Genomic DNA, 26,992 nt, shown 5'->3' on the forward strand with positions numbered 1-26,992 from the left:
ACCCAAAAATTGTGAAGTCAATTTATTTTTTGAACACTGAAATGAACTTTGTTAAGCAAATACTAGAGAGTCCTGAAGCATAAATCTGAGTGGTAAAAAAAGGCCTCAAATTTGAATTTGAGCCAGTGGTGAATACCTTCAAGTGGACACAGTATTCAGTGATTAGGAACATTTGGTGGTCTATGCCAAATGTAGTACCCTAAAATTGTAAATGAAAGCAACAAGAGACAATGAAGTATCATTTTATATCAAACATTTATTTCAATGTCTTTCCAGAAGTACGATGACCAGATTCAATAAATAACTTTTAGTTTTTTCCTGTGAACATAATGAGCCCTTGATCCCACAGACACTTACTCAATGGCCCCACAAAAACTCACCCACCCACCCCACCCCACCCCACTAAGCCCCTCCCCACTACAGAGCCCCATTGGAACTGCCTGAGAACAGCAGCAGCAAGCCTCATACTGGGCTGACGAATATCTCCGCCTTCCAGCGAAGAGAACACCTCTCACACACTGAAACGTATTTTATAGTCTTTCTGAAGATTCAGTATGTTTGCTTGTTATCGCCACCCCTTCCCAACCATTCCTCTCACTATTTGAGTCCCATCAGTCCAATATGTACATCTAGATGCCACTACCAGAGAGGCAAGGGGTGACAGAAGAGTTGACTTCAAACCTGCCTACAACTCATCCTTCTCATCTTGCTCACTGTCAGCGCCCTCAGGTGGGGGTCCGCCCGCACTACCATAAAGCTTGCTGATAATGGGTTGAACAATCTCCTCCAGCTCCTTCTTTTTGGCCTGGAAGTCTTCCAGCTCAGCATCTTGGTGTGACTCCATCCACTCAATCTTCTCCTCAACTGCCTTCTCAATGGTTTCCTTATCGTCATCTGACAGCTTGCCACCAAGCTTCTCCTTGTCGCCGATCTGGTTCTTCAGAGAGTAGGCATAGCTTTCCAACTCATTACGGGCGTCGATCCTCTCTTTCAGCTTCTTGTCCTCATCAGCAAAGCGCTCAGCGTCATTCACCATGCGCTCAATATCCTCAGGTGTCAGGCGGTTCTGGTCGTTTGTGATTGTGATCTTGTTTTTGTTGCCTGTGCCCTTGTCCTCAGCAGTGACACGCAGAATACCGTTGACATCAATCTCAAAGGTGACTTCAATCTGTGGTACACCACGAGGGGCAGGAGGGATGCCAGTCAGGTCGAAGGTGCCCAGCAGATGGTTGTCTTTTGTCAGAGGACGCTCACCTGAAGAGAGAATCAATAATTAAGTTTGTGCTACATTTAATTTCTGTTGTATATGCAAATGATAATGTGTGCCATTAGATTTTTTTTATATCATGTTTGGCAAGTTTACACTAAAATGTAATATTCTTACCTTCATAGACCTTAATGGTGACAGTGGGCTGGTTATCAGAGGCTGTAGAAAAGATCTGGGATTTCTTGGTGGGCACCACAGTGTTCCTGGGGATCAGTTTGGTCATTACTCCTCCAACGGTCTCAATACCAAGAGTAAGGGGGCACACGTCCAGAAGAACCACATCCCCTTTAAGAGAAGAACACATTAGTAAACAGGATTTAAAAAAAAAAAATGAAAGCCTGGATCAGTGGAGCAGATACTAGTATATGAGGATGATGACTTACCAGTATCCTCCTCTCCAGAGAGCACTCCAGCCTGCACAGCAGCTCCATATGCCACAGCCTCATCAGGGTTGATGCCCCTAGAGGGCTCTTTGCCATTGAAGAACTCCTTCACCAGCTGCTGGATTTTGGGGATACGGGTGGAGCCTCCAACCAGGACAATCTCGTCAATGTCAGACTTCTTCAGGTCAGCATCTTCAAGCACCTTCTGTACAGGCTTCATGGTGGAACGGAACAGGTCCTGAAAGGGTAAAAGACATGTTTAATAAGCTTGTCAAACATAGGGTCTATAAAAACTTGTTTCGTTTGTGCTATAGTCATTGCTTTTGCATAACTCATCTGAATAACTTACCATGTTCAGCTCCTCAAACTTGGCACGGGTCAGGGTCTCAGAGAAGTCTTCTCCCTCAAAGAAGGACTCAATCTCAATACGGGACTGGTGCTGGGCAGACAGTGCCCTCTTTGCCTTCTCAACCTCACGACGCAGTTTCTGCACAGCACGGTTGTCTTTGCGCACATCTTTGCCAGTCTTCTTCTTGTACAGCTTGATGAAGTGCTCCATGACACGCTGGTCAAAGTCTTCACCTCCCAGGTGAGTGTCTCCGTTGGTGGCCACCACTTCAAACACACCATTGTCTATGGTCAGGAGGGAGACATCGAAGGTGCCACCACCCAGATCGAACACAAGAATGTTTTTCTCTCCATCCCTCTTGTCCAGGCCATAAGCAATGGCAGCAGCAGTTCTAAAAGATACAGTTATGGTTGTCTATTATTATAGGGGAAGGGAGGGAGATATTTTCACAATTTCAGAAGGACAATAGATTAGTAAATTATTTTCAGTGGACACTTACGGCTCATTGATAATTCTCATAACATTCAGACCAGCGATGGTACCAGCATCCTTAGTGGCCTGGCGCTGGGCATCGTTGAAGTAGGCAGGGACAGTGACCACAGCATGTGTGACCTGAGGAAAAAAAAATAAAATTAGAGTTAATTATACACAGTTAATTTAGGACTGGGATATTATTTGGTATATAGTCTTTAGCATTTTGTTGTACCTTCTTGCCCAGGTAAGCCTCAGCAGTCTCCTTCATCTTAGTCAGCACCATGGCAGAGATCTCCTCAGGAGCAAATGTCTTCATCTGGCCACCACCAATGTCAACCTGGATATGGGGCTTGCTCTTCTTCTCAGTAACCTAAAGAGGAACATCCATCAGCATTAATATTCCAAGTATGACCACTCAACCATTACCCAAAGACCTTACAACCACAACTTTTACAAAGTCAAACCATAGAGTAGGAAACTGACCTTGAATGGCAGGTACCTGATGTCCTGCTGCACAGAGGAGTCACCCCAAGTGCGGCCAATCAATCTCTTGGCATCAAAGACTGTGTTCTCAGGGTTAGAGGTCAGCTGGTTCTTAGCAGCATCACCAATCAGACGCTCACCCTCACTGGTGAAGGCCACGTATGATGGGGTGATGCGGTTACCCTGGTCATTGGCAATGATCTCCACACGGCCATTCTTGAACACTCCAACACTGAAAGAAAACATTTTAGAGATTTATGATTGGCATTTGATTTAAAAGTTGCATCATTACATACATTTTTACAGCAAATCAAAAGAAAATCACTTTTCTTACCATGAGTAGGTGGTCCCCAGGTCGATTCCAACCACAGTTCCCACATTCTCCTTCTTGTCGTCGTCATCGGCAAATACAGTGCCGGCCACCAGCATTACAACCCACAACAGCTTCATCTTTGCTTTTTTGTGCTCGGATCTACAAAGAAATCTGCGGAGAAGTATAGTGTAAAAAACGTGGCCTTGCCTTCATGACGTGGTAATGCTTGGTGTCTTTTACTGAGCTTCAGATCTATGATGGACGGGAAACGTGGCCTTTGCCGCTACATCTCCGGAAAATGTCAAATGTATAAGCGTTGGAAGAATATGGGTAAACTGGGTGGAGCACCACTGCCTCTTTCGATTGTTAATACCATTGACTAGATTTTTTTTTTCTCCATCCGCCGGTAGCTGGCTAACCACATTAGCGTGTCTAGCAGACATGCGAGGGAAAACACTAACAATTACTTTATATACATATATGTCAATATAATATACTTTTTACATTGTATATTGTAGTCACATTAAGTGCCCAGTTAATTTTGAAAAGCTATTGAAAACTTGAATACAAATTACTACAATATCTTCAAACGTTAGCTTATCTGCCTTCATCGTTATGAAACTGTCTTAAAATGAAGTTCAGCGTTGCAGAAGATATAAACTATTACGTTGCTGCGTTATCATATTCAAAACAATGTTTATACATACCTTAATCTCTGTACTGTCAATGAATTATCGGCCTAGACGTTGCCTCAGTGGGTACTCTATCGTTGCGAAGTTTATCTCTCCTTTTCGTATATTCTGTTTTCTGGCCTCTGTGAAATGATGTTGAATGAACGGTCCTCTCTCCATATATAAGCCGTCACTTCTTCCCCGTCGTGGAGCCCCGCGATTGGCTGAGCAGGTGCTCGTTGGAACGCGCTGATTGGTTTCCACCGGCACGCTGGCCACCGCTGATTTGCACACATCGGGTCATGTTGTCGTCACGGCTTTTGCCCACTGTGCCGAAGCTGATTGGCTGTCTGTCAAGCGTATTCATGAACACAGTTGGTGCAACAGCATGCCAATCTAACAACCAGGGAAAGGGTTGCATTTTCACATTTCATACATCTGAAGTTAGCTGCTGCTTTTTTTTATAATGACCCCCACATGTAATGGAATCATTCTCATGTTGCTCTTGTTTCAAGTTGTGTGACTGCTGTCTGTCTGTGGTAGTGTGCTGGTATCATGAGTAGCAATGATGACTCACTACAATGAGTAAGAAATGTACAAACCCTGTGAAGAATGCATGTGACTAAACAGCCTAAAAGCAAGTGCTGTTTCATCAGATAAACTTGATTGCCTGGATGTCAGTCAATTTACATATTTGCAATTAGAGCTTAAAGCATCCTTCTTGAAATGGAAGCAGCCTGCAATTTGACCATTAAATTTATTAAACTTTTACATGAGCACTCTCTAGCCTACTGTTACATAGATCACATGTTGATCACAGATATACTGAATTATTTTTTTGTTAGCTATACATAAGCAGGTGGTTACAACACACATCAAACAAAATCACCTACAGTACACTGCATTCTGCCATACAGTCTCCTATCTCAAAAGTCTAAATAGGTCAAGGTTAGGTAACTGGTTGCCAAAGCTGCACTTCACTCATTATTATCCCTTTCAAATGTGTAGAGTTACACCAGACAATGAATGACATGTCATTGGCTATACAGAAGATTTTATTCGTGTTTGGCTTGATTATAATGTTAACCTATTGTACTTGCAGGCCTACTCATCGTTATTACATCTGGTATCCTAAATAGGAAGAACACAATGAATTATTGTCTCATAAAAGATGAGTTCACTTACAGTGCCAGTCAAAAGTTTGGACTCACTTGAATGGGAAAGTGTGTCCAAACTTTTGACTAGTACTGTATAAGACCTTTCTAGAATCAAGAAGAACTTTACTGATATCGCAGCGACCTGGTTTATTCTACCTTGACTAAAGATACAGATACTATATGACAGGGAAAGAAATGTATATCTTTTAAACCATTAGATTTAGTCGGTTGACAGTAATTTCTAGAAAATTCCTGATACTGTTTTTTTCATTCAGCACCTGTATCTTGAAACAAGACAGAATTCTTAAGGCAGACCACACGGAAAGTCAAAGTCAATTTGTAATGTAGCCTTTTGAAAACATGTGAACTAATATTAGCCCAAAGCACAGGCTACATTTATTTTTAATTTATCATTTATTTATTTAACAGCTCTTAATGGTCCTCTTCCTTAGAGGGTCCATGTGGGTGTCCCTGTGGCTTTCAGATATGCTTGTACATTTTCTAAATAAGAGTCTACTAACATCTGATACTAGCATTTTACTTTTTTCCCTGTTGTGTACATGAGCAACCTCATGGGTGGAAAAAAAGGGGGTTTTGATGAGCTACAAATGAGAGAGAGGGTATAGCCATCTTACAGCACAGCTGGGACTGGAACACTACTGTGTTCCACTGCTCTACAGCATATGTGAGGGTGATATATTTATGTCAGAGGTGAAAACTCTAGACACCGATTTGATACATGAAGATTTTACTTTTTAAAAGATTTTACTCGTCTCTTTACTGAGTTTTAGTCTCCATATTAATGATTTTGCTCTACGATTAAGTCATACTTCAGAGATAACTAAACAGCTTCAACACAACCACAGCTCTCTATATTTTAACATTATTTTATGGCTGATAATTTGTAATCACTGAAAAGATTTTGTTTCATTTCAATGAGGCTTAACAGTAATTACATAGATTCTATTGGTATTCTGCCCTAAAGATGACACTAATGCACTTGTGATCGCCTTTATTTTTGTTTAATCTGCCTCTTCCCAGAGGCCTTGTTCTTGTAGATGAGCCCAGACAGAGCTCCGGCTTACAGGAGATCTATAAAGTCTGCAGTCTTTTTTTTGCTCAAATATATGCTATTTCTTGTTCCACAACTGAACATTTTGCACGGGGTCTTGGTTTTGCAGTGAAAGAGGTGGTAAGACAACTAATTAAGCTGTTTTTCCTCATCCAGTGTAGGAGGAGCTAAGACACTGCTGCCTTGAAGCTGGAGGAAGTGAGGCAGATGAAATCCAGAAATGGCTGATCCTCAGTAAGAACAACACTCATAACAATTTGATCACAATCAAACACAATAAATTTTTAAAAAAAGAAAATATGAACCAAAGACTGCACTCACTTCTGAAATCATTGCTCCCCCTTTATAACCAGAATAACTATTTTCTTATGTTTCCATGTACAAAGATAATGATTTTCTTCATTTCTCCTTTTACAGTTCATATTTTACACAGATGTGTTTTTTATTATTCTACCTGTTTTCCAGAAAATAATTCTGTGGTTCTCTGACAGAATGCAGCTGTTGCACACGTCCAAAATTTGAATCTTAGACCTAGTCCATCTTTCTTGGAGTTGTCAAGATATACATGGACATAATAGATTTGCCTTGTCTTTATTAACTGTTTCCCGTTTCTTAAATGTTTATATTAACTTAACTAATCAACAAGCCTATAAGGACACAAAATAACAAGTAGTAGTAAAGAAGGATATAAGACAATAAGTCACAGTGGAGCAAATTATGTTGTAAACATTGTTTACGGTATTTGACTCTTTATATAAAAACACATCAACTAAATAAATGAAACATGAATTTGTAAACTAGATCCTGTCATGAAGAAACAGATAGTCTAGGTTTGTGTCTTACAAATATCTGGAGGTGTTTTTTGAAATGAGGATCAGAGCCTAAGTCCTGCGCCCTCCACAGGCAGAGACACCACCAGGCACCAAACTGATGACGTGGTTCGGTCCGTTGAGCAGAGCAGCAGGATGGCCGACCAGAGCAGGCAAATAAAACTCGCTGCAGCTAAGAAAAAGGTAAAGTATTTTACAACTGACCCGGCTAAATATCACGGGAAGCACTTGTCCTGATTGTCATTTGCGGATTTGTGCTGCTGGTGGTTTTTTTTTTTATTGTTGTGCTACAAATGTCTTTGCGGAGCAGGGGTGTTGTCATTACACGTCGCCCGACCTCTGCGCTGTCGCTTGTCCCACCTTACTCGCTCCTCTCCAGGCTTCAATGCGCAGGGGAGGCCGGTGCTTCTTCTGGGCCTCTACTGATAGCATTAACTTTTCCAGATTATGTAGACTATTTTTAGTTAGTAGAGGCATTTATACCATCCCACACAGTTTAGTTAGTCAGTGCTTACTTGAACTTACGCTCTTTGCCTGTTGGTTTCTTGTGTCTTTCTAGCTAACGTTAAATGTAGTTATTAGCAAACCATAACCTGCTAACTAAGGCAAGTTAGCGATAGCAATCTGGCTAACACCAATGAATAGTTGGTGATGTGTAAGTGTGAAGATTGCCACATAGCAGACGACCAGCTTTGTGTCTTGTCTTGCAGGATGGCTCATTTATCCTAGAAAATGACCAATAAACAGCATCTCTAAAGTAAAACAAATAGTGGACTAGCATTGTAGCACAGTTAGCTGGATAGAATGACGGGGACTGTTTTGACAGGTGACACCCCTCTTCGCTGGCTGTCCTGCTGTGTGCTTTAGCTAGGTGCGCTGTTAGGCTATTCAGGAAGATGGCCTTATTAGCTGTGAAATGTTAGCTTTGGGAAATAACTCGTCAGCAGTTTTTGCTGCTCCACAACCTTCGTGGATGAGTGGTCGTGCTGATAACACTTGGCATCTTGCTGCGATTTAACCCCTGTATTTTAGAAATGGCAGCTCCAGTAGTTCCCCCTTCGACAGCTGTCACAGGCCTCATGCCCAAACACACACAGACAAGAGAAGGTATGCTTTGACTGTCACATGGGTAAACTACAAATAAATGATGTTACCTGTGCCACAAGTTATCAACTTCATCTTGTTTGGTTTAGGACAGTAAGCCATTGAACAAGCAAGTCATAGTGACAGTCAATAACTTGGTTGCAGTTGCTATGCATTCCAGTACACAAATGAAACCGGATCTTTTGAGTATCTGACATATGATCAGAGAATGGGAGCAGTGCATCCCTGGCTTTATCTCAGACCAAATTCATATCTACTAATTCACTTAGCTTGACAAGACCCTCCTGTAATTGGAGATGACTGAACAATGTCTATAGTAGGTTGAAAGTTGGGAACAATTCCAGAGGCTCACTGCTAGATCTGTGTAGAAAATGTTGTGGCTTTTATAAAACGGGTAGCAGAGGGATTTTCTTTCTGTCAGTCAAGAAATACTTGCTGCATTCCTGTTCATGCATCTGTTGTTTCCTTTTGTCATGTGCTGCTCAGCTGAAGGAATTTCAGCAGAAGAGCTCCCCTGCTAGTGTAGGAGGAGAAAAGGGTGGTGGTGGAGGTGGTGGAGCAGGGGCCAAGAAGAAGAGGAAGGTGAAGGGACCGGGCCAACTCGATGCATCTTCAACAGATAGAAACTCTCCAATCAATGTAAGTCTGTTCTAGTCTTTCCATTTACTTGCCTGCTTGTCATTTTGCCCTTCTTGGTCAAATAACAACCTCTCTTTGTGCATGATAGTCTGTCTGTGTCCTTGTTATGTCTGATTTGTTAAACCTAGTGTGACCGTGAGAACGTTTTTTTTTCCTGTTTGTATTTTAACCACTGTTGTAACATTAGAAAGCCTGTAAGCTCAGCGTTATGTTCGCTATTCACAACAGAACTGGGGGTGGTAGATATACACATATGCAGAATACTTGACAAAAGAGATCCACATGCTTTTAGAAAAATTACTTTATTGTTTGTTTTGTTTAACTCCAGTAATTTATTATGTCCTGCTTGGCCATTGATCACAAAATTTTTTCCGGTTGTGAGCTGATATGGCTGAATTACTATCAAGTTGGCAACTACGTTCCTCCAGGCTATCAGATACACAGTGCAAACAACACAGCTGCAGCCTTAACACCTACAGTATCTGCTGGCCAGGTGATAGGGTGAAAATAATGTTTATTCAAGAAAGACATGGACACCGGACAAGAGACAGAGATAGTTTATTCTCAGGTTATAATGCAAATTCTTAAAAATGCAGAGAATTTCCAGTGCACATAGATAATACCACAGTAAAGTAAAAGTAAATCAGTTCAAATTTGTCAAGTCTTGTGCAGCATAGTTGACCTGAAGATACACTAGAGTTTCATCTCAGTTGTAACAAATCTGTTATGATGATGAATGTGCATTTTGAGAAATGTTTATAATTGTCAGCTGACCATCAGTTTGCCTATTGCTTTATGTCATATGAACCTTAAACCTTATTTTATATGGACGTTTTAGTTATAATGATATCAACACATTCGTATATACACCGTATATCTGATAGACTTTTGTTACCATCAAGAGAGCAGTCTCCAATATGTCCTCACTTCATTAATAGCTTTTGGTTTTGTATTCTGCTCTGATTCAAGGAATTGAATGTGGGCAGATTGTCCTTATCAAAACATGATTACATGAACATGATTAAATTACTAAAATAGTGGAAGCAGTGATTGATTGATCAGTTGTTTTTAAATAGGTCAAACTTACATTCTAGACTTGTCTGACTTGTAAAGTGTAGTCACAGGGACCAGCGTTTGTTTGGGCTGGTGACTCAGATGCCAAAAAAAGGTCAACCAATAACAGTTACATGCCTATCAATGACACTCTTAGCGTAAGGTAATTTACCTATTTGCTGTTTGCTCTTACATTATATATATCAAGAATGTCTACTTCTGTTGTCTGTTTTAAAACTTGTAAAAGGAAATTGATAGTGCCAGTGAGGACACACACACAGTTAGGCATGTGAGTCCAGCACACAGCTTTCACACACAGGGGCTGACATTCAGGTCAGTGGGGTTCTAAGCCTAATTGGAATCTAGGCTCGTCATAGCTCTAGAGTTTGCCGCTGAGTCTCGTTGTTCTGATGCAATATTTTTCCTAAACATGTTTGATTTTTGATGGGCCAAGACTGGCTACACTCATGCAGTCTAAAGCAGGACAAGACAAAAATGTGGGTGTTGGCAGTACCCATCAGGTGTTCAGTTGTGGGGGTTAGAACAGAAGGGACATTTTACAATGATGAAGATGTTTCATGTTATTAAGATTCCAATATTTACCTGATTAAATTAACATTTAACCAAACAGTGTTTCTGTAGTTTAGGTCTTAAGCCTTAGGAGAGAGAATACTATCTAAGTTGGTTTTATATGTAATGGTGAATAAGAGTAGGCAATTAATTATTGCATCTCATGATAGCTAAGGGAGATGTGATCAAGTTTAGTAGCCTATGTCAGTTTGAGCTGATTGTTGAGGAGGTTTTGTAGTCATCGATTATGCCTCTGCACAAAGGCAACATTAAGAAAAAATTATGCAGTGTCCCAGGGCTCTTATTCTGATTTAAGTGTTTACTTGAGTAATTTTTATTTGGATGGGGTCATACTGATAATCAATGGTATAAAAGGTTCCACAAAATGTAGCTAATATTCATTGACCCAAGAGGTCAGGCATACAAGCCTATGTTTCTCCTCATTACACACCCTCCTCAAGATCTCCTCCTTCTAAGATTTCTTCTAGCAGCTGCTTCTCCGTGCCTGTTTGACTATATCACTGTCACTTTTAAATCGTTCTCTCCTGTTTCACATCTCTTTCACTCTCCGCCCTTGTTTCTTCCTTCCTGTAGTTTGACAGTATTCTCAAAGCACTTAGTCAAAGCAATGGAATAGTCCTACCTCCTTATGGAAACAGTCAGGTGAGCCTCTCTCTCTCTCTTTCTCTTTCTCTCTCTCTCTCTCTCTCTCTCTCTCTCTCTCTCTGTCTCTCTCTCTCTCTCTCCTTTCTTTGTTTCTTCCCTGCCTGTTTTTGTTTTTGTCTCTGCATCCCTCCTGCTGTAAATAACTGCTCCTCATGTGGTATTTAATATTGTACCTCATTTCTCCATTCATACCTCCCTCTTATGTCAAATTCACTTACTCAATCTGTTGCATAGCCCATAAAGCATGGGACAAATTTGAGTGCAAATTCTTGCATTGGTGCTGTGCTTTTTAAATCCATGTCAGTGGAACAGTGCATTAATGGTCAAGAAAGGTGGAAGATGCTCAGTTATTTCTCAGAGTTCATCCAAGTATTGTTGGTGATCTTTCACAGTTCACAGTCCAGTGTAGAAGTACATTGTGAATGGGGCAGGGTATCCACAGTAGGTGGCATGAGTCTCAGTAGTTGCATGGCTGTGTTGTCTGCACCTGGGTGCGTCATGCAGGCATGCATCCAGGAAAACAAGAAATATATGTGTCTGTTTAACTTTTTAACTATGTTCTCATCGCTACTTTTGTGTTTGTTGTTTTTCTTTAGCTTATTTACATGCATTCTTAAATGTGTTGTTTTATTGCATATGTCTTGCTCACATCAACTCAAAGTCAGTAAGCGTAATTTGAGCGTAATCACTCAATAGAATTACTTTTTGCAGTCAAACTGTATAGTCTCACTTCTTTCAGTGTTTTCACTCTCATTCTCAGAAAGAGCTCCATTGGGAGCAGTGGCAGGCAAAATTGTGGCAGCATCAGTGAAACAGCTACCACTTCAAGGAACAGAGCTTGCATTAAAGTACTTTGTAAGATAGTAAACCCAAAAATAAATACCAACAAGTTGCCACTGTTTACTTATATTCTTAGGTCCTCTCAGCCTGTGGAAGATCATGCATTAATCTCAGTATATAAATGGCATTGATTGACATAATTGTCTCAATCGAACTGTCACCTTAATCCAAGTCAGTACAGTAATCAAGTCATTTTTGTGCATGTACACACTTGAAGTCTGCAAAGTCATTGTGGTCTTGCTGTTGCTTTTTCATCATAACTGCTCTTTTCATGGCACTAAACCATTGTGTGTGTTTTTTGTGTGTGTGTGTCACCTCAGAACTTTGCTGATGTGGAGCCCATGGGGTCTTCAGTTCCTCAGCTGCTTGAGGACCCAAGGGGCGAGTCAGGCCGTGGCTCACCTGTGTCTAACCCTGCTAGTGCTAACACTACTAATAACCCTGAGTCTGTCGGTCACAACACTGACCCACAGGTGTGTCTCTCACTTTCAATCATTTTCTCTCTTTCTCTCTCCATCTCTGCCTCTCAGATCCTATCTTATTTCTTACTCCTGTCTGTCCGTCACACCTAAGATTAGAAGTCTTAGCATAATGACTCTCATAGGTCTGTTGCTGATTGCTGATGAAAACAACAGATTTGCTACATCCATACTTTTGTTGTTTCTAGGGTTTTGTTGTGCTTAATGTGCTCTATCATCAAGCCAATTCATTTTTCTCAAATGTTCTCGCTGTATTTTTTGTCTTCCTTCTCGTTTCTCTGTCTGTCTGCCTGACTCTCTTACTCTCTCCTCCTCTTTTGATCTGTCTCTCTCTGTAGGACTACCCTGATACCAATGGTAATGAGAGTTTAACAGAGGAAAATAGGTGGGTTACCTGACTCCTCACTGCCACAAACACCCTCAGATCTTTTTATGGAAAAACTCACCACACATAATACAGACATATTTATGCATGTGGACTGGATATATATTTTATATGCCAATCTTTTGCTCTAATACAACTTAAATTGAACTGTTTCCCTAATAAAAAAATGACTTTTTGCTATCAAGCGCTACATGTTTAGAATTTGCTGATTTATTGCATGTTATATGCAATTCTAATTATGTCTAATCTGTTTGTGTCTGTGAATGTGTATTTTAATGTGTATGTTTACCTGTGTTATCCTGCAGACCACTGTCTTCCACAGAGAGCCTGAGACAGCTCTCACAGCAACTGAATGGCCTTGTCTCTGAGGTATGATTGTAGAACCATCAATATCACCCCACGTCCCTCTCACACGCATTTTTTTGTCATACGGTGGTGGGCTTTTAACAATAACACAACGCCACTGATGTGCACTTTCACCGAGGGTGTGTTGCATCTATTCTTGCCAGGAATGCACTGGAAGCATTTTCAAATTTGCCAGTTGTTCCCAATGGCCTCAAGCAAGCTGACAGCATCAACTGGTGTACCAAATCAGCTTGATACATTTCCTCTGAACTTGAACTTGGTTCGTTTCTGCAAAGTCAGCAGCAAAACAGCAGCAAAAGTCTGCCTTTTGTCCAGACACAATTAACACTGACCTTTCACTGTCTAGAAGGATTAATAAGATAAGTATAGACATGTTTATGGCTTAGGTAACAGCAGGTCATACATAAATATAATAAGAAAACTGTATTATGTTACTCTGAAGAAAATATATTCAAGTAGCATTGCCCCACATAGTGGTGAAATGCAGGTGTAACCACTGCTGACTAAACAATTTTCCTATCTGCAATGCATCCACTATGTTTCAGCTTTAAGCATGTAGAAGTACATAATTTTTCATGTGATGAAAACATGTCATGAATTTTCTGAGTTGGAAGTGCACTGATGTGAGAGCTTGTGTCATTTCAGTCATCTACTGCTTATGTGAATGGAGATGCACCTTCTGTTGGTGAGAGAGAACTTGAGGTAAGATGATCTAACTAAAGACTTGTTTTGAAATCCAAACTAGAAGTTGGTCGTCATACAATAGTCCATCCATGTTGTGGCATTTACAGCAGCAGTCACTTTATAAGAGGCATATTTCCTGTCCTCTGTAGATTCAAGGTACAACCAGCATTTAAGCATGGGATCATTTTTATCTCACTATGCCTGAATATAACAGGAAACTCAAATCAGTATCAACATACTGTGCCCGGATTGGATTTTCTCTGGCAGCCCTTTATTGTTAATTATAGGATAGTACACTAGCTAGCTGTCTGAAATAGTATGCATCATGCTTTAAGCATTAGGAACGTAATTTAACCAAAATTCACTGTGACTCTCTGTGTGAGTGTGACCTTTCCTGATTTCTATTTTCATTAACCACACAGAGTACATCACATGTACTCCCCAAGTGAGCCTAGGGCTTCAATTTAAGAATTTAAAAGGAGTGAATGTCTTGATTGATATTTGAATGTATGGATGGATTGATCAAACATTTGTTTGATTGGAGAGCTGGAAGGGAATCAAATATGTTTTGCCCTTTATATATAGTAACTGTTAAGTGGTCTTTCTGGTGAGGGCTATAGCAGAAGTACAGAAATTTAATGTTACCCAGAAATCTATGTTTTGCCCCTTTGCACCATGTAATGTTATTTCAATGAAGAAACTGTATGACTCATAGATTTGCCCATTAACTGGAACTCAGTAGCTCTTTCCTCCGGGCAGGGACTTCATATGACAAACTGAGGTTAAGTGAACCCTGTCCACATTTTGCAAATGATACTTAAATAGTTGGTTATGGAGGCTCCACTAATTTTCAACTGGTTTAACAGCCATCATGTATTTTAATTATTTGCTTCACGTCTCATTATTAAAAACACTTTTTTCACTTGTAGAGGTGCTATTGTTTACCTCCATGTTAATGATTTGATTTTTTCTCCTCCTCCTATTTGTTCTTTGTTTGACTTATGCCACTGCACTTTATCCCTGTCTGTTTTTTTTTTTTGTTTGTTTTTTTTCTTTCCTTTCCCGGATGCATGTGTGCACGTGATAGAGTCGGAACCAGGAGCTGGCCGCTGCCCTGGAGTCCAGCAACCTAACAAACTCTCAGCTCAATACCCAGCTAGACAAGCTGGTAAGAAGCTGTGTGTGTGCGTATTTGTGTGCGCACCTCTGTGTGATTGGAGTAACCCCTTTCCAGCCCTCCCACTATTTATTACCACATCAGTGCATGTACTGTATGCATTCTGCACGTCATCTTGAGTAACCACACAATGGAAGAAGTCATGCATGGTTTTCATGTTATTTATTCATCTTTCACTTGGGTTGATTTAAATACATTTCTACAAAGTATTACCACAGCATAGAGAGAAGTTTAGGTGCAGAACTGTAGTAACCTGATGGTAGATGATTTTTTTAAAGTCAGTTGAACACACTAACAACAATAAACTAAAAGGTTAACATAACATAAATAACCAACAGAACAAATTCATTGTTTTCAGTCTTTTCTGCTATCCCTGTCCTGTCTGGCATGCAGATGAGGTCTTTTGTGCCAGAATTTTAGTTATGTTATCTAGAATATCAAAGACATGTTGATCTTTCCCAGACTTTTTTTTTTTTTAATAAAAACTAATTCTATCCCGTTGATCTGGCAGGCACAGCAATCTCAGGAGCTCACAGATCAACTACAGAAGGTAAACAGTTCTTCCCCTCTGTCTGCTTGAATGTCTTTTCATTCCTGTCTCCATTTTTTCCGGTCTACTGAATTTTTGCTTCCTCCCTGGTCATTCATGAACTTTGTATTTTTCTTCCTTCAGGAGCGAAAAGAATTTGAGCAGAGATTTTCAAAAGAGCAGGGAGCCATGCGAGAACAATTACAGGTAACGTCACATGCACAAACACATAAATTATATTTGTGTGATGATGCATTTTTAGCATTTCTGAAACTGTATCGTAGCAGAAGAACATGGGTAAAATCCTCATTGTATTGCAGTGTAATGTATTATATTATGAATGTGTAATGTCAAAGTTCCTGATGTCACCCTGGTGGATGGATAAGAATTTGATCAGAGAACACGTCCTCCCCATTCCAAACCTCCCTCCTCTGACTGCTAACCCTGACAAACATTTATTCAAACTGTGTAGTCTAGGTAGAGAAAATTTTGTTTGTGTTGTGATTTAATGAGGGACATTATCTGGATTCACACAGAGCTATGCTCCCTGTTTGTCCTTCCCTGTTTAGGTACACATCCAGACCATTGGTATACTGGTATCTGAGAAATCAGAGCTACAAACAGCACTACAATACACACAACAGGCTGCACGGCAGAAAACAGGTGCGTGTGTTTTATAATCAGCAGTGCATACACTTAAATGAACATTTCTCATCTTGGCAAGACTTTACCCCTGCAGCAGTTAGTTAATGGTTTGTGTGTCTGTGTTTGTCTACAGCTGAGGCAGAGGAGTTGAACAACCGTCTGCAGGCATCAAAGCAGAGAGTGTCAGAGCTGGAGAGAACTCTCTCCTCTGTCTCAACACAGCAGAAACATTTTGAAAAGGTTTGCAGTCATTACTCCGACAAAACACACACAAAAGCAATACCTACATGCTTTGTTTCAGTTGTTTAAGTTGTATTCTGAGAGTTTTGTCATGCTGGCTAAGTGTCTGTTATTTTTAATAAAGTTTTTCTTTTTGTCTCCAGCACAATAAAGAGCTTGAAAAGGAGAGAGACAACCTGAGGCTAGAGGTGTTTAGAGTAAAGTAAGTTTCTTAGCACACGCAAGGAGATGTATTTTATAAAATCTCCACAGAAGATTTGATAACAATTGTTTTGACTTTAAAGAAGGTAATTAAAATCCCTCAGATTACACATAAAGCAACAGATGGCATGAGCAAGTCTCACGAGTCATATAAAATCTGGTGGGTTAGAAACGATGAACAATCTCTGCATTTGTGTTTGTGTTTGCAGCAATATGAGTGACGAGTCGAAGCAGCAGAGCTCAGAGTTGTCTGAGCAGTTGAAACTGAATACACAGGAGAATGGAGCAATGAAGCTGGAGCTGGAAGATCTTCGCAAGAGGCTCGAGATTGCTGACCTCATGTTGCAACAGGTAGGGCTGCACAATTAATCGAAATACAATCGAACTCACAATGTGGCCAAGTGCAATATCCAAATCGCAGGAGCTGCAATTTCTTTTGATAAAGGTAAAATGTGTCATAACATTGCTGTGCATTGTTAGCCCCACAAGCATTGTGGGGCTACAGAGATGCCCCAACCTACAAATCATATTCTCCAGACGTACCAAAACATGTAAACATTTTTGTTTGGTACAAGACCAAACAAAATCCCATCAACATCATTCTTACATTTTTTTCAGTGAAAATAAAATGCAAAAACAACCGTTCCAACTGAAATTGCAATATCCAGCCAAAATAATGATTTGTTTTGCATCTCGTGTAGCCCTAGAAAAAGGTGTGTTAGAACACAAGCACAACATCTACACACGTTAAAACTCATCTTTCTCTTACCGATAATTGGAAGCGGTGGATCAACTCCATAGTCAATGTACTCTATGTACAAAAGTCAGTGCAACCTGATGATTTGTGTTCAAATATTAACATGCATTTCACTCCTGTGTTTTTATTCTTCTCCAGTGCTCCACTCAGTCAGATCCCTCTAGTGCTAACCAGCAGGTCCAGTTACTGCTGGAAGAGAAGCAGCAGCTGGAGGCACACAACCACCAGGTCTGTGTACAATGATCTTTCTCTTACAGTTATCTACATACCATACTTTCCTTATTACTTTCTATTTTTGATTATCTAATTCATAAAGGTTGCAAACTGACATTTTTTCTCATTTGAAAATAAACCACCCAGGACTACTATGAAATGTGTGTTGAAACACCTGCCTGTTTATCTTTCATGACCAGAAAGCCTTGTTTTGATAATGCAGTTTTCCCCTTTATGTTTGTGATCTTGTAGCTGATGGAGTCAGTTTCCCAGTTGAAGACAGAGAGGGATTGTTATGCAGAGCAGATCCAGGAGGAGGGCCGTGTATGGAAGGACAAAACAGAACAGCTGCTAACACAGGTTAACTATGCAATAACATCAGCATAAACAGTAAAGAGGGTGGTGTGTTCTTTTTTTTTTTTTTTTTTTATTTTGGTGTGAAAACAAATGATTAATTAAAGTGTGTCAATGTCTGTGTAGGTGTCATTGGTTGCAGAGGAGAGGGACAGAAACATTAGCCGAGTCCAGGAACTGGAGGCCAGCATCGCAGAGCTAAAAAATGCTGCAGGTATTAGGCGCACACTGCCCTCATCGAGTGCTTCTTCCTTTCCCTCATAATTTTCCGTTTCCTCCTTCATGTGGAAAAAAACTTCGGCCAAATAAGGTAACTGATTACCTGATGATGGGATTAATGGAATTGGTTTTCAACAAATCTTTGAGCAATGTACACTTGATTAAGGAGCCAAGTGAATTGTTTGTGTTGCTGAACGAATATTTAATTAATGCTGTAAATGAGTCAATGTGCTGCAGTATTCCCTCTACAATAGCATTAACGTTTCGTGTGCTACATTATAATTTAGGTTAGGTATTCACACAAGCAGTTTTCCCTATGATAATGTGTAGTCCAGCATAATTTCAATGCTGGGCACACAGATGACACAGCTACCACAGTGTATTTTATTTCACTGTAGCAAAACTATTAAACTCGTCAGCCTTCTTTTTCTGTTCCTCCAGCATTATTGTCCCAGGAGAGAGAGGCTCAGGATAATGCAGAGCCTCAGTCTCAGTCCTCGGGGCCATCAGAGAGTGAGGTGGCTCTGCAGGAGAGCCTTAACAGACTACAGCAGGAGAAAGAAGCCCTTACTTCACAGTACCAGGCACAGGTATGCATTACATTGTTTTCTCCAATTATTTCATGTGATTCACATACTGTATTATAAAGGTAATTTGTTCTGAACATTTTTAAAAGCACAAATTGGTGTGTGCTTTACTGAATGTTTCAAAGATCATTAGAAACACCATTAAGCTCTGTAATATTTCCCCCAGCTGCGAGATAACGAGCAGCTGAGCCGCCTGTGTGCAGAGCAGGAGACGCGTCTGGGGGAGTTTGAGCGGCAGGTGGAGAGCCAAGCCCAGGAGGAGGAGGACCGTCGGCGCATGTTGGAGGATGTTCAGTCAGACAAGGCCACTATTAGCCGTGCTCTCACCCAGAACCGTACACTGAAGGACCAGCTGGCTGAGCTACAGAACGGTTTTGTTAAATTGGTGAGGCTGAAAATCTTTTTGTGATGTGTGTTCGATGACTGTGTGTTCTAACTTTGTTTGAAATTGTAGTTATCATACCTATGTGGCATTTGTTTTTTCTACATCTTGCTGGACTCATTGCACTTGAATTTATCCTTGTATCTTCTTTTTTGTCTTTTGTTATTTGGTTATTGTTGCAAGGTTTAATGAGTGCCTCTGTAACAAAGAGTTACAAGAGGTTGATGAATTTGGAAAGTACATTCATAACAGGTATTAACCTCAGAGTGTGGGGGAATATTGCTTTTAAGCCAAAATTCCTGTTACTCCTTCATTTGTTCAGACTAATGAGAACATGGAGCTGACCACTGCCATCCAGTCAGAGCAACACGTGAAAAAGGAGCTGGCTCGCAGGATGGGTGAACTGCAAGAGGAACTGCACAATGTCAAGGAACAGGTGTGGACACACACACACACACACACAAACACACACAGTTGGAGGATTGCTGAGAGATTTTCATGTTAATGCTTTCTTCAGTTTTTGCACTTCTGCTGACTTCACCTTGCTTTCTTGTATGTTTTTATTGAGTTGTTTTTTTGAGTGCATTAAAACATTATTTCAAACTGGCATCTAGACATCTTTGACAACACAGCTGTTTTCTGCATCCTCTTGGTATAACTTCCATCTTCATTCCCCTGCCTCCAGCTGGAACTGAAAAGTCAGGAGACACAGGGTCTGATGGAGCAGAGGGACCAGGTAGTGGCCCACCTGCAGCAGTACTGTGCTGGCTACCAGGCCCTGGCCTCAGAGAGAGAACAACTCCACCACCAGTATCTGCAGCAGAGTCAGCTTATGGACCGGTTGCAGCACGATGAAAGCCACAGCCGTGTGCAGCTGGAGATGAGTCACAGTCAGCTCAAACAAGCGCAGGTATGTATTTGACGAATGAGACTGTTCATGATCTATCAGAGACTATAGTGCAGCAGAGTATGTTTTGAGTGTGTAGTAAACATCACATTTAACAAATTGACAGAATGTAAACAGACTGCTTCAATGGGTTTGGAATCGGGCCGTGATACACTGATAGTAACCTCACTATCTCTCACTGTCCCTCCTTCATCTCTTCCAGGAACCGTTTATTCTTCACTGTTTTGAATGACTCTGTGTCTCCTCCCACAGGACCATTTGGAGCAGTTAGTCAGAGACAATGAGCAGCTGAAGGCTGATGTGAAGGAGCTTCTCAATAGCTCAGCTCTAGCAACATCATCAAGAGACCAAGGTGAGATTTATCTTTTTACTGGTGTGTTGTTACGTTTTCCTCTATTGTTTATATACTGTCAAAACTTTTTCCTCTTATACTTCTTTGTGTGCTCTTCTTTTTGAAATTCAGTGCCAAAAAACAACTCAAGGTACTTCCACAGGATTCATGTTTTTCTGACCCAAATTTTGAACAGAATAATGGCTCTCTTGTTTCATATTGTTTAATTTGAAAGAAACAAAACAAAAACCTAAAAACTGGAAACTGGAGTTTTCACAAGACACAATGAAACAGTGTCATTGATACAAAGCACCTGACACTTTCTACTAGTAGAGCCACCTACAGACAGGGAAAGAAAGAACAGCAGTTTAAACCTGCAAATGTAAACATGTGTTGGCTACTAGCAAGGACAGTAATAACTTCTGCAACCTCGCACCATGAATATGACCAGTTAGTGTTACATCTTGGGACCAACCCTATAAGAAATTGGGGACAATATTTATCAGTTTTAATTTGTCATTTTGTGATTAAGGAGACGGAGTGGAGAGCCAGTCCCTCCAAGAGAGTCCAAAGAAGTCCACCTCCATAGTTATCCCAGAAGACTTTGAAAGCCAGAAAGAGATGGTGAGGAGGCTGATGAATGTTCATTCTCAAAAATTATTTTATGGATTTGTCGATTTCCTTTGCTTTGACACAGAAATTACTTGGACTACATATAAGACGAAGGTTTGACATTACGCTTATTCCACCCTGTTCATCTGCTTTCTCCCATATCCTCACCACCACTTCCTGTCCTCCAATAGGAGGAGTTTATCCGTGGAGCTTTGTCTCAGTTGGAGGCTGAGAGGGACGAGGCCAGAAGGGAATTTGAGGAGGAGCACAGGCTCCACTTGGCAGCCCGGCACCAAGTCGCTGTGGCCCTCAGCCTTGAACACCAACAACACAGCCACAAATCTGATCACGACCATCATCATGAGCATGAGCACGAGCACGATCACACTCAGGACCAACATAGTCACTGTGAACACAGTCAAGAGCATTCAGGTGAGGAAAACTTCATGGTTGATCTGTGTGCAAGTGAGAACATTTTTGTTTTTAAATGAAAAGCCCAGATTATGTTTCTGTTGAAATATGACAGTGTGTGTTCTTATGAATACAGCTGAGCCTATTTATGTTCTGCAGTCATTTCTGGTTATACAGATAAGGTATATGGCATGCAGTATGTAATCCTAATGTACACTATGCTGTCTCTTGCTTAGAAGGAGGAGTGCCAGTGGAAGTTCATCAGGCACTGCAAGTTGCCATGGAGAAGCTTCAGCAGCGCTTCACATCCCTCATGCAAGAGAAAGCTGACCTGAAGGAGAGGGTGGAGGAGCTGGAGCACCGCTGCATCCAGTTGTCTGGAGAGACCGACACTATAGGTGAGACAACAGCACAATGTTTGTTTTTTTTTGTATTTTATGTTACTGTTCTGATGATATTCATTGTATATGAGTTTCGGTTGTATTTTGCATCAAAATACTTTGCTTGAAAGGGACAAAAAAAAAAAAAGTTTCTGGTATGATGATGTTCTGTGTTTGTCTTCCAGGGGAGTACATAGCCCTGTACCAGAATCAGCGGGCCATCATGAAGCAGAAACACCAGGAGAAGGAGCAGTACATCAGCATGCTGGCCCAGGACAAGGAGGAGATGAAGGTACTGCGCAGAGATAACAAATCAGTGCAGTACAATGTAGTTGCATAAGATGTTTGTGTTGATGTATGTTTTTGCAGTTTTCTTTCTTACCATCATTTAGAACCTGTAGCTGTAGAGACTGAAGGGAAGCTGGATCCTGAGGGATGGCACATGTTTTTGTACTTCCTCTCAAAAAATATAGTTTCATGAGAATCATAAATTTGATCAGCACTTTAACCTCACAAACAAAGTAATTCAAGTATAAAACCTGATAAAATGTGATGTTGCCTAGATTGTTTTGAGGATCACAGATTGCACTGGCAAAATAATAATTTGAAGAAAAGTACATTAAGAAGAATAAAGCTCTTACACAATTACTAACACTTCCCCTACCACTCTTGCGCAATTACCACATTAATATTCTTTCTCACATGGTAAAATAATCTCATATTGTCATCAGTAATCATGTTAAATAGAAACTAGAAGAGGTTGGTTTCCTCCCAGCTGACTGTTTTGTCTTTGTTCTGGCCTTCGTGTCTCTCCTGTGCAACAGGCGAAGCTGGCAGAGCTGCAGGATCTGGTGATGAGGCTGGTGGCTGAGAGGAATGACTGGTACAGCCGCTACACTGGAGCTGTAGCCGGCACAAGCACAGTGAACCCTGACCTGGTTCCTGTTGGGGAGGATCACACCCACCTAGAGCAGCAAGCTTACACAAACACAGAGCTTAATGCTGACAGCGGAGCAGGTAGGCACAACCAGCAGTATGTACTGTTTTATATTGATCTTGTGTTCAGAGGATGGTCGGGAGGGTGTATCCTCTCCCAAGCCTCATGCAACCACAAAATTGAGCTGTCCTTTCTTAGTTTTCACTATTTTGCCATTGACTACATTTACATCAGACAGCAGCTTAATCGGGATAATGTCGTAGCCAGAGTAAAGCTTCAGTCAGACTAGATTTCTCTGTGAGAGCTAGTGTACTGACAACAAAATTCCACAAAGTTGTTAATGTAAAGCTTCTTATTTAACACTGAACTGGCATTGAGCTCTGTCGCTGTCCCTGCACCCACTGCAGCAAAGCAGCATTCTTCCTTCCTGTTATGCTGCTTGTATTGTTTCACTGTGCTTGATTAAAACAAGAATATAAACAGTCAAAATTATATGAATAAGAGGTCACTGCCTCTCTCAAACTGGCTGTTCAAACAGATATGTGAGTACTTGAGTCGATTGACTGGAAGTGAAAGTGTCTTCATAGAATTGAATAGGAAGCAAAACTCAGACTGACTGCACCATAAAACTAATCAGCAGAAAGACAGGGTTTGAAGAAGAGTAGCTGAGCTAAACTGACATTGTGGCACAAAGTGGTGTCAGCGACTTATTAATTGGGCTATTGTACTTAGTCAGTCAGAAATTGCAGTGTATATTCTTTATCTCAAGAATAAAAGCACTACTTAATCCGCTCTTCCTCTCTGTCTCTGCTGCAGAAGCCATGGATGTCATTCCTCTGTCAGAGCCCACCACAGGCCTGGAAGCCCCGTCGCCCCAGACGCTTTCGACCGGGTCAGCCCAGACTGACACCAAGCCCATGGTGCCCAAAGAGGACGGCACAGCCCAGCAGATCATGCAGCTGCTCCAGGAGATCCAAAACCCCCAGGGAGCGCTGAGATCACCCCCCTTCCTCGGGGAGAACCCCTGCATCCCCTTCTTTTACCGGCCTGACGAACAGGACGAAGTCAAGATCCTGGTGGTGTGAGGTGTGGGTGTGACAAAACTGTGTGTGTATGTGTATGTGTGTGTTTGTGTGTGTGTGTGAGATATTGGACATGTCTTGGGGAATATTAAGCACCACAGTTTACCATGTTTATAGCTCATAAATCATATTCCCAAACTTTTCTCAAGAAATTTGACACCCTACAAAACCAGTCACAGATAGAAGAATGTTTTAGACCCAATTACATTAAAATGCCACCACTTTGTTCTGTGTGTTGGCGCTACTGTGTGCATGGTTAAAAAGAGAGTATTTTCTATTTGTTGTGGGTGTTATGTTTTTGTTTTTTGTCCATGATGCTCTTCCCACAGAGGAGATAATCAGTATTCCCTGAACACAATCTGATTATTTTCCTTACCGCAATTTTCCCCTCCTCTCTCTCTAGTCCCCCATCTTACACATAAGTGCAATAAAGGGGTCATATATTCAATCCCCTTGCTGATACAGTACTTTAAAGAGCTGTCAAAGATTAACAGCCTGTTGGTGTGCAACTTTATGCTACTGCAAAGCTCAGTTTTACACAATTCACTGTACACATGCCAAAAAAAGAGCATCAAGTTTGAATGTAATAACCCGAAAATGTACCTGTATGTTTGTGTAACGTGAGGAGAAGGTTGCAGCAGGACGATATCAGGAGTGGTAGGCAGAGTGAGATGGAAGTTCAAGTTAAGTCAGTAAAGGAACTTAGTGCACATAAGAGCTTTTAAACCGTATGCGCTGTTTCAAAGTCAAGAGCTCGCTAGTTACACCATCAGGTTCAGGAAGATGGAGGCAGGTGTTGCAGATTGGTACTGTCCCTAAAACCACCTTTTCTCTACATTGTTTTTTTCCTGCAAACACTGAAAATAAGTCATGTTTTTACAGTGCGATGTGTTAATATATGTGAAACGTTTGTGTTGTTATGATGTCAAACATCTTGTTTGAAGGAGAGACGTCACCAGATAGATGCAATTTAAAGACCCCATGAAGAAAAAACAGATTTGAGTGGAGACGTTATGGCATTATTTTCTCCATTGTTGCTGATTGCATCACTAGAGAAGGGCATCTTTTTCAGTCTAATTCACATAGACAATGGAGTTCGGGTGCAGTGCTGGGAGCTGCTTTCTACATTATTGTTTTACAAGTCATTCTACTTCAGCTTTGCCATCAGCATGTTAGATGTCAAGGTACTTGAAGTTAAAGGAAGTGTGGAGTTAAAATCTATATATCTGCAGCCATAATTCATCTTTGTGCTTTGAATATTCTGTAACCTTGAGCTCAGAGACTGAGTCCACACAACTCATTTATTCATTTATTTTTCTTCCTGAGCTCCAGCGTCTGTTTTATGGGGTCTTTAAGTTTCTAAACTAATAGACACTATTAATAAGAGCCTGTTCTTTTCTGTTACGTTTTGCTTGTAGTTCCACATATCAAAGATGAATTAATGCACATCCTTTACAACTGGACTGTGTGTGCGTGTGCGTGTGTGTGTGTGCGTGCGTGTGTGCGTGTGTGTGTGTGCGTGTGTGTGTGTGTGTGTGTAAGTAATCTAAGCTGTTTCCTCTTCAGCATCTGTTGTACTTTTGTGTAGAGTTCTTTCAGATTATATAAGTATGATTGCACTAAAATTGTACAGAGCTTCTCGTTCAGCTCTGTTTCTACCATTGAGGCTCTTTGGAGAAAAAAGGGGAATCCTATGATGCCTCACTCTTAAGCTGAGGGTTCCAGTTGAAAAAAATGAATTTAATTGAAAGTGCGTTGGTGTGTATGTGTGTGTGTATGCAGTGTTGCACTCAGAGGATGGCCAAGGTGTGTAAATACGAACAGAAGGTGAATATAATGAGAGCGCTCACTGCAAGAAGTCATGATCTTATTCCCAAAAGTGTGGGACCAATCAGAATTTGAGAAAATGAACAACTGCCTTTCCAAAAGTAGAGAACTAAAATAATCCATTTTAATGTTTATATTTAGTTTTTCTCGTATTGTGTAGCAATACTTGAGTAAATTTCCATCTGGACTGATATTTCTTCTTTCCCTGAAGACGACAGGTGTTCAGCTTTAAGAGAGAGATGCTCATGTTCACAAATGTAGATTGGAGAATGGATTAATTGATTTCTTCAGTTTAGAAATGTTTCCCTTTACAACTAATAACCACAAAGTAAATCAAAACTAATTTTTTCCATTTGAGATCAAGTCTTGGCAGAGGCCTCTGTTTTGTGAGAGTCTTTCCATGATTTTAATAAGCAAGGACATGGAGGTCATGCAGAAATCCCACTGAATACTTTTTGGCGCTCGTATATTTGGATGTTTTTGACTTTTGAGATGGTTGAGTTTATTTTGAGTAAGAGGACATACTGGTTAAATTATTGAATTACACACTTGATATTTATCACTAAAAGTAACAGGACAGGAGGCGTTGGTGCAGATTCTGGTATTTTAAGCCTATTATAGGAAGCAAAATGTAATTAAAGTGTAAGGTATATGGAGGCCATATGTACTTGGTGCTGTTCACAGGAAAAGTAAACAGCACTGTGTCTACCCTAAACCACAGCACTTTGGCAGTAACAGATGGTTTTTGAATAAATTTACTTCATCATTCTTGATTTTTAAATTCCTCGCTTCTTAGCATTCTGTCACTTTTTGGTTTCCTTTGAAACATGCCACAAATACGTTTTTTTCTTTTGTTTTGTTATGCTTTTGGGAGTGGTCAGACCAAGGTAAATATACAATAAAATCCTTTAAGTGTTGTTTCGGGGCTTGTAAAATAATAAAATAATGTGGATGAAATGACTTCCCACACTTTATAATTCACTGTTAAATATGTTCTGTGTGATTGAAACAAATAGCAATGAGAAGCATTTATTGTCTTTACTGTAAAAGAGGGTGTACATACTGTAACTGTGTAACATATTGTATATTCATTATGCCTGGTGTGTGTATGTATGTGGGGGATGCTGCTCTGCAGTGTTTGCTGGCAGTGTAAGTACAGAGTCGGGGTGTTGGTGGTTACTGACTGGCTGTGATTTAATACAAAGATTGACTAAAAAAGAAAATATATTTATTTGAAGTAAGTTAGTATCTCAGACTAATCAGTTTTAATGTAAAATAGAAATGTGTTGATGGAAATGAAGGACTGTTCAGAGAACCGATTTGTTCGAGGGCTGCTTCTGACAGAAGCTTTCTGATTTTGTTTCCTTGAGTAATATTTTCTCCCCTTCTCCTGAATAAAACTGATTGAGCAACTGA

The 26,992-nt window shown here is 40.6% G+C and overlaps 2 protein-coding genes across 5 annotated transcripts; one reads left to right on the top strand and one right to left on the bottom strand.

Annotated features, from left to right (window-relative positions):
• Positions 1-236: 236 nt before the first annotated feature.
• Positions 237-4,131, bottom strand: hspa5 (heat shock protein family A (Hsp70) member 5). Its single transcript, XM_023419525.2, has 9 exons — positions 3,977-4,131; positions 3,291-3,440; positions 2,957-3,188; positions 2,706-2,843; positions 2,499-2,611; positions 2,000-2,390; positions 1,651-1,888; positions 1,385-1,552; positions 237-1,254 (listed from the first exon to the last, which is right to left on the bottom strand). The coding sequence occupies exons 2-9, from the start codon at positions 3,404-3,406 to the stop codon at positions 686-688; spliced, it is 1,965 nt and encodes a 654-aa protein (XP_023275293.1). The 5' UTR covers positions 3,407-3,440; positions 3,977-4,131; the 3' UTR covers positions 237-685.
• A 2,943-nt stretch (positions 4,132-7,074) lies between these two features.
• Positions 7,075-26,992, top strand: golga2 (golgin A2). Of its 4 annotated transcripts, XM_087177461.1 has the most exons (28): positions 7,075-7,182; positions 8,590-8,742; positions 10,960-11,028; positions 12,192-12,344; positions 12,689-12,735; positions 13,041-13,104; positions 13,747-13,803; positions 14,873-14,953; positions 15,474-15,512; positions 15,636-15,698; positions 16,061-16,154; positions 16,270-16,376; positions 16,520-16,578; positions 16,787-16,928; positions 17,473-17,562; positions 17,800-17,907; positions 18,028-18,115; positions 18,562-18,710; positions 18,874-19,092; positions 19,412-19,525; positions 19,775-19,999; positions 20,249-20,348; positions 20,860-20,951; positions 21,131-21,371; positions 21,587-21,748; positions 21,916-22,022; positions 22,555-22,747; positions 23,484-26,992. In XM_087177461.1, the coding sequence occupies exons 1-28, from the start codon at positions 7,135-7,137 to the stop codon at positions 23,750-23,752; spliced, it is 3,333 nt and encodes a 1,110-aa protein (XP_087033587.1). In that variant the 5' UTR covers positions 7,075-7,134; the 3' UTR covers positions 23,753-26,992. The 4 variants fall into 4 exon arrangements, with proteins under 4 accessions (XP_087033587.1, XP_087033586.1, XP_023275264.1 ...); XM_087177460.1 differs by lacking the exon at positions 12,192-12,344 and having other exon boundaries at positions 7,097-7,182; XM_023419496.2 differs by lacking the exon at positions 10,960-11,028 and having other exon boundaries at positions 7,097-7,182.

The sequence above is a fragment of the Seriola lalandi genome, unplaced genomic scaffold (assembly GCF_002814215.2).
Source record: "Seriola lalandi dorsalis isolate HSWRI2012SDOR001 ecotype SW California unplaced genomic scaffold, Sedor1 jcf7180002054606, whole genome shotgun sequence".
In the NCBI taxonomy this organism is placed as follows: Eukaryota; Metazoa; Chordata; class Actinopteri; order Carangiformes; family Carangidae; genus Seriola; species Seriola lalandi.

Excerpts from the sequence above, each read along its gene's own strand:
- golga2 (XM_087177461.1), top strand. The coding sequence starts at position 7,135 with ATGGCCGACCAGAGCAGGCAAATAAAACTCGCTGCAGCTAAGAAAAAG. Across the intron at positions 19,526-19,774 it reads TGCACAATGTCAAGGAACAG|CTGGAACTGAAAAGTCAGGA; the intron begins GTGTGGACACAC and ends CCCTGCCTCCAG. Across the intron at positions 22,748-23,483 it reads TAATGCTGACAGCGGAGCAG|AAGCCATGGATGTCATTCCT; the intron begins GTAGGCACAACC and ends TCTCTGCTGCAG.
- hspa5 (XM_023419525.2), bottom strand. The coding sequence starts at position 3,406 with ATGAAGCTGTTGTGGGTTGTAATGCTGGTGGCCGGCACTGTATTTGCC. Across the intron at positions 3,189-3,290 it reads CTGGGGACCACCTACTCATG|TGTTGGAGTGTTCAAGAATG; the intron begins GTAAGAAAAGTG and ends GTTTTCTTTCAG. Across the intron at positions 1,889-1,999 it reads AGTTTGAGGAGCTGAACATG|GACCTGTTCCGTTCCACCAT; the intron begins GTAAGTTATTCA and ends TTACCCTTTCAG.